Source organism: Pseudophryne corroboree, chromosome 2 (assembly GCF_028390025.1).
Source record: "Pseudophryne corroboree isolate aPseCor3 chromosome 2, aPseCor3.hap2, whole genome shotgun sequence".
NCBI lineage: Eukaryota > Metazoa > Chordata > Amphibia > Anura > Myobatrachidae > Pseudophryne > Pseudophryne corroboree.
Genome location: NC_086445.1, coordinates 880721121 through 880742199, shown reverse-complemented (window position 1 = coordinate 880742199; position 21079 = coordinate 880721121). Strand labels below are relative to the sequence as shown.

Genomic DNA, 21079 nt, shown 5'->3' with positions numbered 1-21079 from the left:
TTCTGGGTGAAGTCCCCAATCTCCCGGGTGGTGATCGTGTCTGCTGAGGAAGTCTGCTTCCCAGTTGTCCACTCCCGGAATGAACACTGCTGACAGTGCTATCACATGATTTTCTGCCCAGCGAAAAATCCTTGCAGCTTCTGCCATTGCCCTCCTGCTTCTTGTGTCGCCCTGTCTGTTTACGTGGGCGACTGCCGTGGTGTTGTCCTACTGGATCAACACCGGCTGACCCTGAAGCAGAGGTCTTGCCAGGCTTAGAGCATTGTAAATTGCCCTTAGCTCCAGTATATTTATGTGAAGTGAAGTCTCCAGGCTTGACCACACTCCCTGGAAATTTCTTCCCTGTGTGACTGCTCCCCAGCCTCTCAGGCTGGCATTCGTGGTCACCAGGACCCAGTCCTGAATGCCGAATCTGCGGCCCTCCAAAAAGGTGAGCACTCTGCAACCACCACAGAAGAGACCCCCTTGTCCTTGGAGACGGGGCTATCCGCTGATGCATCTGAAGATGCGATCCGGACGATTTGTCCAGCAGATCCCACTGAAAGGTTCTTGCGTGGAATCTGCCGAATGGAATCGCTTCGTAAGAAGCCATCATTTACCCAGGACTCTTGTGCATTGATGCACTGACACTTTTCTTGGTTTTAGGAGGTTCCTGACTAGCTCGGATAACTCCCTGGCTTTCTCCTCCGGGAGAAAAACCTTTTTCTGAACTGTGTCCAGAATCATCCCTAGGAACAGCAGACGTGTTGTCGGGATCAGCTGGGATTTTGGAATATTTAGAATCCACCCGTGCTGTTGTAGCACTACTTGGTATAGTGCTACTGCGACCTCTAACTGTTCTCTGGATCAGGAGAACGTTCAAGTAAGGGATAATTAATACGCCTTTTCTTTGAAGTAGAATCATCATTTCAGCCTTTACCTTGGTAAAGACCCGGGGTGCCGTGGACAATCCAAACGGCAACGTCTGAAACTGATAGTGACAGTTTTTGTACCACGAACCTGAGGTACCCTTGGTGTGAAGGGCAAATTGGGACATGGAGGTAAGCATCCTTGATGTCCCAGGACACCATAAAGTCCCCTTCTTCCAGATTCGCTATCACTGCTCTGAGTGATTTCATCTTGAACTTGAACCTTTGTATGTAAGTGTTCAAAAGATTTCAGACTTAGAATAGGTCTCACCGAGCCGTCTGGCTTCGGTACCACAAACAGCGTGGAATAATACCCCTTTCCTTGTTGTAGTAGGGGTACCTTGACTATTACTTGCTGGGAATACAGCTTGTGAATAGCTTCCAACACCGTCTCCCTGTCGGAGGGAGATGTTGGTAAAGCAGACTTCAGGAATCTGCGAGGAAGAGACGTCTCGAATTCCAATCTGTACCCCTGTGATACTACCTGCAGGATCCAGGGGTCGACTTGCGAGTGAGCCCACTGCGCGCTGAAATTCTTGAGACAACCCCCCCCACCGGACCTGAGTCCGCTTGTATGGCCCCAGCGACATGCTGAGGACTTTCCAGAAGCGGGGGAAGGCTTCTGCTCCTGGGAAGGAGCTGCTTGCTGCAGTCTCTTACCCTTTCCTTTGCCTCTGGCAGATATGAATGGCCTTTTGCCCGCTTGTTCTTATGAGAACGAAAGGACTGAGGCTGAAAAGACGGTGTCTTTTTCTGTTGGGAGGTGACCTGAGGTAAAAAAGGTGGATTTTCCGACTGTTGCCGTGGCCACCAAGTCCGATAGACCGACCCCAAATAATTCCTCCCCTTTATACGGCAAACTTCCATATGCCGCTTGGAATCCGCATCACCTGACCACTGTCGCGTCCATAAACTTCTTCTGGCAGAAATGGACAGCGCACTTACCCTTGATGCCAGAGTGCCAATATCCCTCTGTGCATCTCGCATATAAAGAAAATGCATCCTTTAAATGCTCTATAGTCAATAAAATATTGTCGCTATTCAGGGTATCAATATTTCCAGTCAGAGATTCCGACCAAACCCCCCCAGCACTGCACATCCATGCTGGGGCGATTGCTGGTCGCAGTATAACATCAGTATGTGTGTATATACTTTTTAGAGTATTTTCCAGCCTCCTATCAGCTGGATCTTTGAGGGCGGCCGTATCAGGAGACGGTAACGCCACTTGTTTTGATAAGCGTGTGAGCGCCTTATCTACCCTAGGGGGTGTTTCCCAGCGCGCCCTAACCTCTGGCGGGAAAGGGTATAATGCCAATAACTTCTTTGAAATTAGCAACTTCCTATCGGGGGTAACCCACGCTTCATCACACACTTCAATCAATTTATCTGATTCAGGAAAAACTACAGGTAGTTTTTTTCACACCCCACATAATACCCATTTTTGTGGTACTTGTAGTATCAGAAATATGTAACGCCTCCTTCATTGCCGTGATTATGTAACGTGTGGCCCTACTGGAAAATACGTTTGTTTCTTCACCGTCGACACTGGAGTCAGTGTCCGTGTCTGTGTCTATGTCGACCGACTGAGGTAATGGGCGTTTTAAAGCCCCTGACGGTGTTTGAGACGCCTGGACAGGTACTAATTGGTTTGCCGGCCGTCTCATATCGTCAACCGACCTTGTAGCGTGTTGACACTATCACGTAATTCCATAAATAAAGCCATCCATTCCGGTGTCGACTCCCTAGGGGGTGACATCCCATTACAGGCAATTGCTCCGCCTCCACTAACATCGTCCTCATACCTGTCGACACACACGTACCGACACACAGCACACACACAGGGAATGCTCTGATAGAGGACAGGACCCCACTAGCCCTTTGGGGAGACAGAGGGAGAGTTTGCCAGCACACACCAAGGCGCTATAATTATACAGGGACAACCTTATAGTAAGTGTTTTCCCTTATAGCAGCTTAATATATATTAATATCGCCAAAATATGCCCCCCCTCTCTGTTTTAACCCTGTTTCTGTAGTGCAGTGCAGGGGAGAGCCTGGGAGCCTTCCCACCAGCGGATCTGTGTGGGAAAAATGGCGCTGTGTGCTGAGGAGATAGGCCCCGCCCCCTTCACGGCGGGCTCTTCTCCCGGTTTTTTCTGTAATCCTGGCGGGGGTTAAATACATCCATATAGCCCAGGGGCTATATGTGATGTATTTTTAGCCAGTAAAGGTAATTACATTGCTGCCCAGGGCGCCCCCCCCCCCCCCCAGCGCCCTGCACCCTCAGTGACCGCGGTGTGAAGTGTGCTGAGAGCAATGGCGCACAGCTGTAGTGCTGTGCGCTACCTTAAGAAGACTGGGACGTCTTCAGCCGCCGATTTCTGGACCTCTTCTCTCTTCAGCATCTGTAAGGGGGCCGGCGGCGCGGCTCCGGTGACCCATCCAGGCTGTACCTGTGATCGTCCCTCTGGAGCTAGTGTCCAGTAGCCTAAGAAGCCAATCCATCCTGCACGCAGGTGAGTTCGCTTCTTCTCCCCTTAGTCCCGCGTTGCAGTGAGCCTGTTGCCAGCAGGACTCACTGAAAATAAAAAACCTAACAAACTTTTATTCTAAGCAGCTCTTTAGGAGAGCCACCTAGATTGCACCCTTCTCGGCCGGGCACAAAAACCTAACTGAGGCTTGGAGGAGGGTCATAGGGGGAGGAGCCAGTGCACACCACCTAGTGGTCAAACTTTTAATTTTGTGCCCTGTCTCCTGCGGAGCCGCTATTCCCCATGGTCCTGACGGAGTCCCCAGCATCCACTTAGGACGTCAGAGAAATATAAAAAATCAGTCTCTGGTATCAACTTGGACTTGTATGGACAATAACAATAATATCCAGTGGTAAGTGGACCTTAGTAATAGTTAGCCTTTTGCTGATGAGACTGTCTATTCCACAATAGCTACCAATCCTGAAGGTAGTTCAATTCCCTTAGCGGTGGTCCAAATAGCAGTGGCTCCAACACACAAGTGAGGGAGTGATTGTAATTGGTTCATAAGGATGGCAAACCAAGGGGTCCCAGACTCTGTAGGTCCACAGTCCGATTGTCTGGATGTCATAAACTAAGTCCTTTTGGGTCCAAAATGGTGGTCCTTACGCGTTTTGCTGTCACCAGGGAGAGCTTTGTCAAAGGTAATGCTCCTTCCTCCATTTATTCCTTTTATAAACACTTTTAGTTCCCAATCTGCCCCTGGTCTCAAACTGAAGCAAAAGACACAAGGATGGCTCCAATTGTGTACAATCAGGCCCTATGAGGAGGGATCCCGCCCCCCTCAACAGACCCCACCCCTTAATTAGACCACACCCCTATCAGGGCTGCTTCCATAAATTCCCCGGGCTGGTTTTCTATCCCAATCCGCCCCTGCATATATGTAAGTCTGACCCTTAGGTCTGTTCCTCTAGGGCAGTGTTTCCCAACCTTGGTCCTCAAGGCACATTAACAGTCCAGGTTTTAGTTATATCCATGCTTGAGCACAGATGGTTAAATCAAAATAAATGAGGTACTAATTAAGACACCTGTGCTCAAGAATAGCTATCCTTAAAACCTGGATTATTAGTGTGCCTTGAGATCCATGATTGGAAAACACTGCTCTATGGCCTTAATGCCACAACATGAACTCAATCAGTTAATAGTTAACTGTTAGAGCAACATATAAGTGCATACGTTTTCATGTTTTTGAACCCTAAGGCAAGAAAAATATTCTGACAGTAACTTGCAAATCATCTTATTATCAATTGCAGTGTATCAAAACAATAAAAATATGGGTGGATATCTGCATTAATTTTACTGTGTTCTTTTCTGTTGCTCCTTATCACTCTCAGCTCCAGCGTGTGTTGTGAACACTGACAATTCCACTAATGTTATATACAAATTATTGCGGTTTCTTATGTTGTGCATTTTTATCACAGAGTTGAGGTGTGTACACAATTAGCGATATGGTGAACTATATCACTCATTATCCCCTTGAGCCCAGTGAGTATGCCGACGAGCGATGTGCGGCCCCATGGGTCGTTAACGACCCTCGGTCTCGGCCGTACATGCAGCTCAATTTGGACTCATCATCCAAAGCTGCATGCTCCGGCCGGTACTGTGCGATATCATTAGTGAGTGTGAGTATACACTGTGTGTATGCCCACCATTGGGCAACCCGGACCAGGAGGGAAATCACCAGGCGTTGTCACTCACCGAACACATCGCCTATTGTGTACCCACCTTTAGAGGTGCTTTTGTTTTGGTTAATTTGGTTAAGCTATTATATATAATGCTATATTCCTCTGACATGTTTTATTTTGTGACTACTCCTGCACCATAACTGACGTTATTGTTCCCTCTAGGACAGCTATGGTGGACATACACATGATTCTGAAAGAAAAAGCTCAGATTCATCAATGAGTCCTGACCTTTCTTTATCACCCCAAGACCACATTCCTATGAGATTCCCAGACAAAGCTTCTCCAAGTGAGGAATACAGAAGATACAGTTGTGACAATGCTGCAGAAAGTAGTTATGGAAAATTCATCAAAGGAAAAAACCAGTTCCACCCTTACAAAAGGCAATTCAGTGACGTTTTTCCTGATACACTCCAGTCTCTATCTCTTGGAGAGAAACCTTTCAAAGGTATGGATGGGATAGACAGCTTTGAAGATGTATGTGGACCTTCCTGCCCTGAAGAAGCTGAATCTTTTGCCACACATATTCCTGGTATAACAACTGAGACGGCATGGTGTAATTCTATACAATACACCAGCAGCCATGATGAAGGATCACAGATGATGGTGAGCTTATAATGTGGCTTCAGACACAGATTTTACTTTCTGCACAGCTCTTAATGTACATAAACAGACCCTTATTGCAAATCTTACACCAGTCGCCTTGCCTACACTGTGACATCACACATTAATACTGTATGCTGGTTTCATTTACAATGCAGTGTTCCTTCCCAAACCAAGGGGTAGATTTATCAAGGCTTAGAGTGTGATACGGTGGAGAGAGATCAAGTACCGACCAATCAGCTCCTGACATTTTTTCAAATACAGCCTGTAACATGGCAGTTAGGAGCTGATTGGCTGGTACTTTATCACCGTGCAATTTATAACTCTCCAAGGCTTAGTACATCTCCCCCACAGTGTGTAAAATGACAGAAGCTGATTGGTTTGTACTTTGTTTCACTCCAAGCTTTGATAAATCCCCCCAAAGTCCAGTGTTGTCAGGTGAAGCAAAACTTTTTCATATACAGTATGTAGAACACCTATGCTTAAGCAGGATTCAACTGTGTCACTGTTAGGTCGAACACCAAAAAACTGTGTTAGTTGGCGAACTGTGGTGTGGCTTTAGTGCTACAGTGTATCAGCCACAGCGTAAGGCAGTGGTTCCCAAACTGTGTGCCGTGGCACCCTGGGGTGCCGCGGGACACTTGCAGGGGTGCCTCAGGTTGGTGGTCAAGGACCAATTCAAACTATTTATTGTCAATTTAATAGGCAAAACCAGTGCTGATGGCTTCCAGTTATAAAATATGTGGACAAACAGAAGCAAATCTTGTCCCTCACCACATAACTGACCCTAAGGAGACATATAAACATAATTTACTTAATCTAATATTTTTTTTGAAATTTCTCAATAAGAAACTTGTGGCCTAGGGGTGCCGTGAAAAAAAATCTGACACTCCAGGGTGCCGTGACTCACAAAAGTTTGGGAACCACTGGCGTAAGGTAATTCTGAATTAGTGTGGTCAACTCTAAAGAAAAACAGGCAAGATGTGATCAGTTCTGAAGCACTGTATTTCTCAAAGCTACACGCATCTATACATGTACATGTAGAGCTATCCCGTTAATTAAGTGGGGCCTTCATGACAGTCCTGCTAGCTGGGCAAGGGCATGATGGCTTAGAGGTGAAGGCTCTAGACAGGTGTTACAGGATAATATGCATTCCGGTGGGTTTTATTTGTATAATTTCCACGTAAAGTGCTCTTATTTGGAAATGTGATTTGATATGCATACTTACTTATTATTATATATCCATTATTGCCAATATTCACAGATTAATTAACATGGCTATTTATCATTTAAGTAATGTGGGACAAGTTCAACACATTCAATAGGCCAAGTTCAACACATTCAATAGGTGGCCATCCAAGTGCTAGTATAGTGGAAATAAAGTGCTATTAAGGGTAAACTCAAGGGTGTAGCTTCCACAGGTGCAGGCAGTGCAGCTGCTATGGGGCCCAGAGCTGAGAGGGGCCCATCTTCCCTGACAAGTTACAGTATATACATTTGGGTGATACATAGAGCCCTTACAAACTTTTGCCTACAATACACCTAGCTAAGCCTCTGGACCTGCTCATTGTTATGTGGTATAAATAAACTGGAGGCCATTATGTTACATAATATAGGCATACTATGAACTGTGGGCACTGTATGTCATAATGTGAATTGGGGACACTGTGTTGCATTATGGGGTAATTCTGAGTTGATCGCAGCAGGAACTTTGTTAGCAGTTGGGCAAAACCATGTGCACTGCAGGGGAGGCAGATATAACATGTGCAGAGAGAGTTAGATTTGGGTGTGGTGTGTTCAATCTGCAATCTAAATTGCAGTATAAAAATAAAGCAGTCAGTATTTACCCTTCACAGAAACAAAATAACCCACCCAAATCTAACTCTCTCTGTACGTGTTATATCTGCCTCCCCTGCAGTGCACATGGTTTTGCCCAACTGCTAACAAAGTTCCTGCTGCGATCAACTTAGAATTACCCCCTATGTGTACTAGCAGACATACAATGTGACATAACGTGAACTAGAGCACTAATGTGCTTCATAAAATAAACTAGGGAACTACTATGGGGCATAACATTAACAACTGCTGTGAACAGGTGTCTACCATTGGGACAGGGGCCCCTTCAAAATGTTGATATGGCCCACAAAGTTCTGGCTATGCCCCTGGGTAAACTGCTAAAAAAAAAATATAATGGATATTACCAATGGGACTAAATATAATGGTGTGGCTGATAAAACATAATGGGGTATATTTACTAAACTCCCGATTTTGACCGAGATGGTGTTTTTTCTTCAAAGTGTCATCTCGGGAATTTACTAAACTCAAATCACGGCATTGATGAGGGCATTCGTATTTTTGTTGAAGTCAAAGAAAAAAATTACGAATGAATACACCATCGGTCAAATACGCCTGTTATTTGCTAGAACTCGGTAATTTACTAAAATTTGTATTTCACAAACACTGCCGGCAATAGCCTAACACTGCTGTGAATAAATACAAATCGTAAAAAAAAGCAGTTTTCAAATAGACCTGCTTTTTTTTACCGTGTTCTGATAGGCATGCACGGATCCGTGAGATCCATGCATGTTTATCAGTGGTAAGGGGTGGGAAAATGTTTTTTTTTTTAAATGCGTGGGGTCCCCCCTCCTAAGCAAAACCAGCCTCGGGCTCTTTGAGCCGGTCCTGGTTGAAAAAATATGAGGGAAAAAATGACTGGGGTTCCCCCATATTTAATCAACCAGCACCGGGCTCTGCGCCTGGTCCTGGTGCAAAAAATACGGGGGACAAAAAGCGTAGGGGTCCCCCGTATTTTTTGAACCAGCACAGGGCTCCACTAGCTAGGTACATAATGCCAGAGCCGGGGGACACTTTTATTGTGGTCCTGGCGGCCCTGGCATTACATCCCCAACTAGTCACCCCTGGCCAGGGTACCCTGGAGGAGTAGGAACCCCTTAAATCAAGAGGTCCCCCCCTCCAGCCACCCAAGGACCAGTGGTGAAGCCCGAAGCTGTCCCCCCCATCCAAGGGCGGTGGATGGGGGGCTGATAGCCAAGTGTAAAAAATCAGAATATTGTTTTTAGTAGAAGTACTACAAGACCCAGCAAGCCTCCCCCGCAAGCTGGTACTTGGAGAACCACAAGTACCAGCATGCGGTGGAAAACCGGGCCCGCTGGTACCTGTAGTACTACTACTAAAAAAAATACCCAACAAAAACAGAACACACACACCGTGACAGTAAAAGTTTATTACATACATGCACACCTCCATACATACATACTTACCTATGTTCACACGAGGCTCGGTCCTCTTCTCCATGTAGAATCCTCGGGGTACCTGTGGAAAAAATTATACTCACATAATCCAGTGTATCTTCTGTTCTTTGTATAATCCACGTACTTGGCAAAAAAACAAACCGGAAACCCGACCACGCACTGAAAGGGGTCCCATGTTTACACATGGGACCCCTTTCCCCGACTGCCAGGACCCCCCCTGACTCCTGTCAAAGAAGGTCCCTTCAGTCAATCAGGGAGTGCCACGTCGTGGCACTCTCCTGATTGGCTCTGCGCTCCTGTAGTGTCAGTGAGGCTGCACACGGCAGAGATACAATGTTGCGCCTATGTGCTCCATTGTATCCAATGGTGGGAACTTTGCGGTCAGCGGTGAGGTTACTTTCGGTCAACCGCTGACCGCAAAGTTCCCACCATTGGATACAATGGAGCGCATAGGCGCAACATTGTATCTCTGCCGTGTGCAGCCTCACTGACACTACAGGAGCGCAGAGCCAATCAGGAGAGTGCCACGATGTGGCGCTCCCTGATTGGCTGAAGGGACCCTCTTTGACAGGAGTCATGGGGGGGTCCTGGCTGTCGGGGGAAAGGGGTCCCATGTGTAAACATGGGACCCCTTTCAGTGCGTGGTCGGGTTTCCGGTTTGTTTTTTTGCCAAGTACGTGGATTATACAAAGAACAGAAGATACACTGGATTATGTGAGTATAATTTTTTCCACAGGTACCCCGAGGATTCTACATGGAGAAGAGGATCGAGCCTCGTGTGAACATAGGTAAGTATGTATGTATGGAGGTGTGCATGTATGTAATAAACTTTTACTGTCACGGTGTGTGTCCCCTGTTTTTTGTTGGGTATTTTATTAGTAGTAGTACTACAGGTACCAGCGGGCCCGGTTTTCCACCGCATGCTGGTACTTGTGGTTCTCCAAGTACCAGCTTGCGGGGGAAGCTTGCTGGGACTTGTAGTACTGCTACTAAAAACAATATTCTGATTTTTTACACTTGGCTATCAGCCCCCCATCCGCCGCCCTTGGATGGGGGGGACAGCCTCGGGCTTCACCCCTGGCCCTTGGGTGGCTGGAGGGGGGGACCCCTTGATTTAAGGGGTTCCCACTCCTCCAGGGTACCCCGACCAGGGGTGACTAGTTGGGGATGTAATGCCAGGGCCGCCAGGACCACATTAAAAGTGTCCCCTGTCTCTGGCATTATGTACCTGGCTAGTGGAGCCCGGTGCTGGTTCAAAAAATATGGGGGACCCCTACGCTTTTTGTCCCCCGTATTTTTTGCACCAGGACCAGGCGCAGAGCCCGGTGCTGGTTGATTAAATATGGGGGAACCCCAGTCATTTTTTTCCACATATTTTTTCAACCAGGACCGGCTCAAAGAGCCCGAGGCTGGTTTTGCTTAGAAGGGGGGACCCCACGCATTTTTTTTTCGACTTTAAACTATTTAAAAAAAAATTAAAGATGCACAATGAAACCCTGCACGGATCTCACAGATCCGGCCGAGTTTCATTGTTTTAATGTCGGCAGTGTTTTACTATTCACTCCCGTAAAACACTGCCAAAAAATACGAATGACATCGACATCGGAAAACACGAAAATGTAAAATACGACAGCTTACTAAATTAGTCGTAATAAATTCAAAAAGTTGCAAAATTACACATTCGATGTCATTCGTGATGAATCTCCCTCCAAATCGGTACAAATACGAATTTTAGTAAATTTACACCAATGATTCAACATTTATAAAAAAAAAACAGTGGGACATTCCACATACTATACAATGTCAATGTAAAAAGAGCAAATTAGCACACATTCAAATATGCACAACAATATACAATACTAGAGATGTGAGCCGGACCATTTTTACTGGATTTGTATTTGAATTTGGCTCTGATTCATTGTCCAGCTTTGGATTTGCCAAACTGCCGTGACTGGTTTTGGATTTGGATTTGAACCTGCATTCTATTTCACAAATTGACAAAAAAAAGTTAAATCACATAATTTGGGCCTTTTTTTGTTCCTAGAGTGTCATTAAATTCAATAACGTTCATTTTCAGTCATTTCCAGTCAATTTTGACCACCTCACAGCTCACAATATTGTTTTCACCGATATTGAGCAAAGGCTGCAGCAAGAAGGGCTGGTTACTAATTGACGGAGCAGCAGCACAAGCACACGGCAGTTTACAGCAGATCTATGAAACAGCGTACTGGAGTACAGTGCACATAACAGTGCAAACGAGATATATATATATATATATATATATATAGCTCGGTTAACACTGCGTGGAGTCACAGGTCTTATTGATGCACATGAACAAAGTACACTTAAGAAAAGCACAGTCAATACAGCAGAGTTCAGTGCAACAGTGTGCAGCGTGCCTCTATATACATGGTCACTATACTGTACAACCACAATTAGTCTGGAGTCTCTGGATGGACACAGCACTGCCTAAACAGCAGTGTATAGCACAGCATTCGTCACCGGGCATTGAGTGAAATGGTGACGAGTCCAGGCTGAAGCGCCTTATATGGAATCCAAGTCCCGCAAGAATCCAATGCCAGGAAGATGACATTCGGCCTTGATATGGAATCTGAGTCTGGCGGGAACACCTGAGCTGTGGCCCGGGTGAGCTCAGATGCCAATTTTTGGAGTGGTTTGGATTCCAAGCAATCCGAACCACTCATCTCTACAACATATTAGTGCAAAACAGTAAATTCTGGTCTGGTTTGTACCCACATATATGAACTGCTAAAGTCTCAGCATTATGAGGTGTCAGTCCAGATAGGCCATTCTCCATTAGGGATATTTACCAGTCATTGGATATTGAGGTCCAGACAGTCCTTAAGCAAGATGGCTTGCAGCTGTTTTGGCTGTGGATCCGTGGCTGGAGAGATGGCAGATGGCCGGTGCTGGTGAGTCTGGGCAAGATGCAGTCCTAACTGGTAGGGTCCAGAGGAGTCACTGTATATATATATTTCCATTGGTAATATCCATTGTATTTTGTAGCATTTTACCCTTAATAGCGCTGTATCGTTATTTCCACTATACTACTGTATCACTCTCACAGGAGGCTGACACCCTCCATTACAGCTGCTTCGGGTGCACTAAGCAGCAGCAGTGTGGATCACTGTCGCCTTTTTTGGCCATCCCAGTGCTGACTTTACCCCATTAACATCTACATCGCTGCCTAATTATTGCTGTGTTGTTTGTCCTGAACAGGGATATGATGACCGCTCTAGCCTATAGTTCACAGCAGCTTACGCTAAGCTTTTTGGACCTTTGTAAGTTGGCGAAGACTGCAGTCCCCATTTTTGAAAAATAATGGGGACTGCTGTATCCTGCTTTTCTCAGTTGCATGCAGTATATATCTCTGATCTCTCCTGAGTTCAGCATTTGGTAAATAGCAGGGATACTTAAATCATGCTGAAACTGCAATTTTTTCACATGATGTTCAGGGGAAAGACATTGATGATTATGCTCTTTAATGACTGAAAACAAATACATTCTTGCACAGTCAAGTAATGTGGTACTTCTGAGATATCTCTTGTTTACTTATGTATTATTCTCCAAGGTGGGTCTCCCTATAACAGTGTGGCTCCAAATAAACCTCTTTAATGCCTTATAGCAGCTGGCTTTGGACTCTGCGGGTGGATAGATGACCATTCTGGTGTTTTCAGTGCATCTTCATCTTTTGGGGCAAGTATGAAGGGCTCTTGCCGCAGTGTGTGTGTGTGTGTGTGTGTGTGTGTGTGTGTGTGTGTGTGTGTGTGTGTGTGTGTGTGTGTGTGTGTGTGTGTGTGTAGCAGAAGAATGAGTGTGCTGCTTCACTTACTGGCCTGCACTCAAGATTCTAAGCAAATCTGTCTGAGCTAATATACTTTATCGTTGTATCTGTCTACTAACATCTTGCTTCCAACCCTTCTCCTGTCTGCTCATTATGATTATAGCCTACTAATGTCACGTGTCTGCATGCCCTCTGCACAGAATTATGGCCCTCATTCCGAGTTGATCGCTCACTAGCAGCTTTTAGCAGCATTGCACACGCTAGGCCGCCGCCCTCTGGAAGTGTATCTTAGCTTAGCAGAAGTGCAACCGAAACGTTAGCAGAACTGCTCGAAAAAAATTTCATGCAGTTTCTGAGCAGCTCCAAACCTACTCCTACCTTGCGATAACTGCAGACAGTTTAGTTCCTGTTTTGACGTCACAAATACGCCCAGCTTTCGGCCAGCCACTCCCCCGTTTCCCCAGGCACGCCTGCGTTTTTACCTGTCACACCTGCGTTTTTTTAGCACACTCCCTGAAAACGGCCAGTTACCACCCAGAAACACCCACTTCCTGTCAATCACTCACGATCAACAGAGCGACAGAAAAGCGTCGCTAGACCTTGTGTAAAACTGCATAGTTTTGTGTGAAAGTACTTTGTGCGTGCATACTGCGGCCCGTGCGCATGCGCAGAAATGCTGATTTTTAGCCTGATCGCTGTGCTGCAAACAACGGCAGCTAACGATCAACTCGGAATGACCCCCAATATATATAACTTTTACCATAACATAAACTAGTGTTAAATGTATTTGTCATTTTTAACATTTACTGTACAATACTTTTTTATTTTAGTTCAGAAATGAATACTAAAACTGAGGGGTACAAAAGGCTTGTATTGTTTGTCTGGAACTATTACCAGCCATCTATACACCATGATATCAGTCATTCCGTAGTATTTATTAAAAGTTATTTATAAAATCATATACATATTCCGCAGTGCTTACAGGAAATATTTAGCCATTCTCATCAGTCCCTTGCCCAGTGGAGCTTACAATCTATATTCCCTACCACATGCACACATACTATAGTTAAGACTCCAAGTAATCTTCTAGTATATTTTCAGACAGTGGGAGGGAACTAGAACACATGGAGGAAACCTACACTAACATAAGAAGAACATACAAACTCGACACATGTACTGCCTTGGAGGGACTGCCTTGAACTCATTACCTCAGTGCTGTGATGCAGTAATTCTAACCAGTACTCCAACCATGCTGCCCATTAGTGCAAAATATTAATGTAAGAATAGCCTATCAATGCATTAAGAGCTAGTCAAATAATATAAGGAAACATTCTATAAATATATTAGGAACTAGGGGCGTCTGTGAGGTATAAAGTGCCTAATTTTGTGAGTACTGAAGTTGTTTGATCGGAACTGGCCATAGATGGAGATTGGTTTACTATGGGCAGTGTGTGCAGTCCAAGGGGATCTTGAAAGGGACGAGAGACACAGGTATGTTTGCTGAATTATTATAGTGTGCAGAACCAGCATGAAGTACTGTATATCATGAGCCTGGAAAGTCCTGTATTTGGTGACATATCACAACCTTATAATAGCCGAAGGATTGGAAGATAAAAAAGATGACTGACAGATTTATTTTGCGCTTTGAGGATGAGGATACAACAATTAAGATTGAAAGCATAAGAATTTTTTTTGAGTGTTAATTTGATGGGATGGAGTGAGACAGCAAAATTAATATAGAGGGCGAGAAGGGAGATATTGTAATTCTGACGTCAATGTCATAAAGGGATAATAGAAATAGAAAGTTATTATTCCTTTATGACAAAAAGCTCTGGTAGCAAGTAACCCATATTGGTTAAGAGATAAAAGTGATAGATTATTCTGTCACTTTACTGCCAGTTTCAGGCCTAGTTTATCTACTGCTTATGTACAGCTATAAGCTGCGGGAGAGGGATTTAAAGGATCCTTTCCACAAATATAAAAATAAAGTGAAAAGACTACATTGTCAGGTCCTGGCACCCTGCTCCCTGGCACTTACCACTCTGCTGGTCTGCACGCTCCTGGCAGGGGTCTCTGCTGTCCTCCCGCTGGGCTGCGCTGTCCTGCTGCAGTATTGCCGCACAAAATTTCAGGGACGTGTGATGAGGTAAATGGCCCAGGAGGTACTGGCTTGTACCAGAGCCAGATTTACACACAATTTATGAGCCAAATGGTACATGTAGGCATTATACACAGATGCAGCAGGATATACTGCTAGAAAATTTGTGAGTTTTGATAAGAGATGTGCAAAAAAGGCAAGCAGGTGAGGCACTGTCTCACCTGACATAGACGTTTTGCTCCAGAGTTTTGATTATAAAAATGATTTGAATAACACAAACTAGATATTTATACTATATTCTTTGTGTTTTTCATATACTTAATATAGGGGGTAATTCAGACCTGATCATAGTAGCAAATTTGTTAGCAGTTGGGCAAAACCATGGGGGGTCATTCCGAGTTGTTCCCTCGGTAAAAATCTTCGAATCGCAGCGATTTTCCGCTTAATGCGCATGCGCAATGTCCGCACTGCGACTGCGCCAAGTAAATTTGCTATCCAGTTAGGATTTTTACTCACGGCTTTTTCTTCGTTCTGGCGATCGTAATGTGATTGACAGGAAGTGGGTGTTTCTGGGCGGAAACTGGCCGTTTTATGGGCGTGTGGGAAAAAACGCTACCGTTTCCGGAAAAAACGCAGGAGTGGCCGGAGAAACGGGGGAGTGTCTGGGCGAATGCTGGGTGTGTTTGTGACGTCAAACCAGGAACGACAAGCACTGAAATGATCGCAGATGCCGAGTAAGTCTGGAGCTACTCAGAAACTGCTACGAGGTGTGTAATCGCAATATTGCGAATACATCGTTCGCAATTTTAAGATGCTAAGATTCACTCCCAGTAGGCGGCGGCTTAGCATGAGCAAATCTGCTAAAATCCGCTTGCGAGCGAACAACTCGGAATGACCCCCTATGTGCACTGCAGGAGGGGCAGATATAATATTTGCAGAGAGAGTTAGATTTGGGTGGGTTATTTTGTTTGTATCCTGCTTAGCCGGTCAAAGCCCGGTATCCTGCTTAGCCGGTCCCAGTCCGGCACCTAGCTTAGCCAATTCCAGCCTGGTACTCAACTTTGCAGATCCAGCCCAGCATCCAATTCTGGTAAACTGATTCCTCATTTCCTGCTCCCTGCACATGCATAGGAATTTCATAAGGCCTCCCAACTTCTTGCACTCAGCCTCCACTCCAGCCTCAAGACCCAATCCGGGAGCACAAACTTCACCAGACTTGACATACAATGACTAACAATATCTATCATAGCTAAGCCCTGAAGAGGTAAGCATTTCGGAACTTGGTAAATTGGGCATGTGAAAAGCTATGGGAACTGATTTTTATGATCGAAAGAGAGATCCCTATAACAATTACAGCCCAAACATAAATAATGTGTAAGTCCTTTGCAAATGGCAGTATGAATTTACAAGAAACAAATAGGTGCCTATTTGAAAATAAAATTGACAGGCTTCATTGTCCAAGACATTCAGATGGCGAATGGATAAAACGATTGCTTGCAATCTTCAGATGTCAAATGCTTGTTCAACCATCTGCTTTTATTGTGAATTCCCATCACTGTAAATAAATCACCTAGAAAGGGGCACACAAGTGCACACAGCTCATCAATTGCAAACTGGAATTGCAGTGGGGCTTATTTACAAAAGCAGGGACATGTGACCACGTTGAGCATCTGATGACAGCCATTTCCTTGTGTATAACTTATGGCTTTCACGTAATCAGGCAGACTTAGGCCAAAAGCTCACAAATGCACATATTCTTCCTGCCATTCATCTCAATTATTTTCCATTATGTGAAGAAACTGATAATATTTTGAGGCCTGGAGCTAATAAGAAAAGAAATAATGTTGCTTTCAAAGAGGAATGACAAGGGTCACATTGTAACTGCTGCCTCAGGCAGCCTATTCATTAGTTCTACCCCATGTCTATACATTATCACTTCACAGAAAGCAAGACATTCTGGAGTGCTAGCTACAATATAAATAAGGATAATGTACAATAGAAATGCATCACTGGGGCTTATTCGCACACAAAAGCGCACCAGCCGCATGTACTTTATTAACGGTCACTCGTCAGTCCTAGACTGAGACACCCACTTTTAGTGTATGCTGAAATACGGATTTATCCTTACACTACACCATTGAACATTTCATTAACCCTTTGGCACGTACAGTTTCTCCATCTGACCGCGGCCTCCGATACCTGTGCGGTGACACTCCCATAATACGCCCACTGAACAGCCCATTTTTGCATTCACTAATAGCCGCCTACCAGTCACTGTCCAAGATTGGCCAGCACTTTTCCGCCACATTTCTGATACCATCTGACCCGATCGCAACAGCACCTTTATACGTTCACTGTGTGTAACACATGCGCCCTAGGGCTGATCAGAACGGGATGCGTTTAATTTGTCGGCTGTCGGGATCCCAGCAGTCGGGATACCGACGCCGTAACCCCGACAGCCGACAGTGTTGATGTCCGGAATCCCCGCACACGAGAGCTATTTTCACTCATGGGTGTCCACGACACCTATAGAGTGGGAATAGATCCTGTGGCGAGTGCAGCGAGCCACCGTGCCCGCAAGGGGACTCTCAGTGCTTGCCCCACTGTCGCCAGTAAAACATACTGAATCCAGAACTTCTGTGCGCATAAGCAGTGCCAAGGGATTGCTCAGCCACGTGTACATTGGCATTGCTTGCACTGCGTCCGACTCAGATAAGGCCACTGGTTGTTATCCACCTGTGTGTTATTTACAGCCCTTTAATCAGTCCAGGAAATCCACAGAGTAGGACCTGTGTGGAAGGGTACTTTAGACGAGCTTTGAGAATATAGGTTCTCCTACTGCTGGATATAATATTTTATAGATGTCTAGGAAAGGTGTTTTCAACTGAAGTCTTCAGTGGCATCAACAGGCCAAGCTTACAGAATCTGTTAATCTATTTGATTAGTTGCTGTTGAACAATTACAGTATCTTGCTTGTACACAAACCATGAAAACATAACCAGTTGCTGATATGCTCCCATTAGTCCACACAGCAGCGTCCCTGCATCATATTTTGTGTGCACGTGTCCTCAGTCTGCAATGATATAATGCCACTGCTAACCTGAGATACTTTGCATTTAGCACAGGATTATCACATCACACCTCAGAGCCACCACCTGCATTCCTTCTATTACAGGAGCTGGTTCTATGCTGTCCTCACTAAATCATTAGTTTTGAATCTTTGGTGGAAGACTCCACTGAATGCTGTAATGGAAGATGTACTAAGCTGTGAAAAGAGTGGAGAAGTTGACCATGGCAACCAATCGGCATTGAAGTAACATTTATAATTTGCATACTGTAAAATTATACTAATCAGCTGATTGGTTGCCATGTGCAACTTCTCCACTGGCTCAATTCTCCACTCTTTTCACTGCTTAGTACATCTCCCACTAAATGGCTAACCTTGTAGTTTCCTTAAAATGTCTATCATAGACTGTTCTTCATTCATGCGCATACACCAACATCCATAAAAGAAATAACTGACACTGACACCAGAATAATGTTTGCCAATAGAATTGTCAGCTTTTATGGTATGGTGGCAAGGAGGGACGGCCTATTTAAATAACGTCCCTATTTATTCTAACCTTTTAAACCTTTTAACTGTGGCTGACCAAAACACAAGAGGAGGCATGGGCCCAACTTCAGCCCGGCCTCCATCGCATAACAAGGGGGTTTTTAAGGGCCCAATTTCAGCCCAGCCCCCATCACATCACAAGGGGAGGCTTTTAAGGGGCCCAATTTCAGCCCAGCCCCCCACTCATCACAAGGGGCCATAATGGGCCATTTGCCACCCCTTGTGTTACTTGCTCTTTATCGGGAATACCGTGGCCAACTCTCCACTCAAGGTATTCCCCAATTCCCAACCAAAAGGTGCTCAGGTGTGTACCAACTCCACCGGAGACCGAAGCCCACCTGGTCCGATGGAACTCCGGCCCCGTAATGTATCAAGCTTCACCACCTTCACATCTCCTGAGCACCTATAAAACTCTTTAAATTACAGCCACAATTTCAGGCCGTCCCAACCCGCCACAGTTTCAACGAAACCCCCGCCACCATACCTCTACCTTAAAACTATTCTTACTACTCCTAAAATCCTCCAACCTATCAATAAAATTCCTGAGTAAAAACCGCGAACAACAAATCCTCCATAAAAATTTCCATACCCCTCAAATTCAGGTGGACACCATCGGCCATGTAACGATGAGGGGCAGAAACTGAAATTGAGGGATGTGGGACCACAAACCCCCAATTTTCACTAACAGCCCTGCCCACCACAGAATTGATCCGGCGCCGGATCAACTCTATGGCAGCCGGTCTGTCCACATCTCTCCAAACCAAACGAGGGATAATGTCCGACCATCCCACACTCAGAAAGCACAACCTGTTCTGCAAACTAACTAAGTCCCTAACTATAGTTTTACGAAGATCCAGACCAGTCCTTCTGGTCAAATCATTTCCAGCAACATGGAACACCACCCTCAGCGGGTATCCCGACCTCTCCGACTGTTGCCAAAACAGGGGCATGACTTGCTCCCAGCGAAGTCCCCTCACACCGATCCATCTGACCAGATTAGCTTCAGGGGACTGAAGGCACTCCACACCATATCTTTCACCATAGTAAACGTATGAGTGCCCCATAATCCAAATCGGACACTCATCCAAGCGCAAATCTGAAAATACAAAAGCATTCACAGAACCTTATCGTACAAAAAAACCCTAACACAAAAATCTTGCAACAACATTACCCAAAAACATCCCATTATAAACTTACTAAAATGGTTTTATTTATTGATGTATTTATTAAATAGTTTAATTTGGCCTCTAAGGTGAGAATTTTTGAAGTGGGGATGACAAAAGGGGTTGGGTAAGGGGGATCAGACTTGACGAGAGGCGAAAAACACACCTGCCAAGCGGGTATGAACCCCGAGGCTTAAGGCACTTGACAGGATAAAAAATTCCTCAAGACCCCCAAATATGGTGAGTGGCTGAAACCTCAAGTCTGATTTATTTATTTTAAACAGGTCAAAACCTGATATATTTCCGAAATACATCAGACTTTCACCTCCCCAGAGCTCTAATTTGCCCGCTCGAACAGCCTTCAGCGGCTGCTGCTGTCGCCGCACCTATCCGAAACGAATGGGTACCGTATCTCGATACCGGCAAACCCATCGTGCAAATACAACGTTCCAGCACCCATCTAAATTGAAATTGAGTCACCGGCATACCATCCAAATGCTGCAACCATGGACCTGGCATATCAGTCCTTGTTTTCACATAAACCCTCGCCAAGGACACAGGACAAATCTCTTTGTTGTCCGCACATCTCAAAACAACCCAACAACCTTTGCCCAATTGGTCCGTTTTGGAACGTTGTACGTTGCACCATAAGCCTCCATCTTCCAGTGACACATGTTCACGAAGCATAGAGTTCACTGACTCTAAAGGCCCCAAAAAAGGCCATGACGAAACACAATTTAAATAAGAGTGCTTCGTAATCAGATGCACAGACGTCATGCAACACGACCGCCATGCGCCGCAATATTGGAATGGTTATTGGCCTTCGTGCATCTTGTACAGGGGGCATAACTCGAGCCCACCCTTTAAGAATCTTTGCTAGAAAGAAAGATTTAGTAAAATCATGCCGGCCATCAAGTCTCAAGAAATAAGAAAGAGCAGACAGTAAACGTGTTACAGACCCTCTTGACCTGCCTGCTCTAAAACATTCCCAAACGTAATCCAATAACATTGCATAATCAGTCTTACCTTGGTCCTGATGCAAACGGACATATCTCTCCCACTCTCCCATAGCATTTCTGTACCCTCGTAGGGTGGAAGGAGCCAAGGATCGCAGAGCTAACCCCTCCAATCCGGGCGTATCACCTGCCAGGCACAAGACGGGCAAGGGTCACCAGATACATTCGCATCCGGAGCTAGCACCCTAAACCTGTGCCACTCGAAACGCGATAGCGCATCTGCCACACCGTTTTCAATGCCTGGAACATGCCTAACGCAAAAACTTATATTTGATTGAAGGCAGAGCAACACTATCTGACCCAACAATCGCAGTACAGGAAGGCCGGAAGCTCTCTGACTGTTAATCGCGTGAACCACACCAAAATTATCACACAAAAAAAACTACTGACAAGA

At 45.3% G+C, this 21079-nt stretch overlaps 1 protein-coding gene across 2 annotated transcripts in view; it reads left to right on the top strand.

Annotated features, from left to right (window-relative positions):
* Window positions 1-21079, top strand: part of FOXN1 (forkhead box N1) — a 284468-nt gene that overhangs the window by 203330 nt on the left and 60059 nt on the right. For both annotated transcript variants that reach the window (XM_063955982.1, XM_063955983.1), the window contains one exon: window positions 5281-5721. In XM_063955982.1, coding sequence (XP_063812052.1) covers window positions 5281-5721 — 441 coding nt within the window. The remainder of the gene's footprint in view (window positions 1-5280; window positions 5722-21079) is intronic.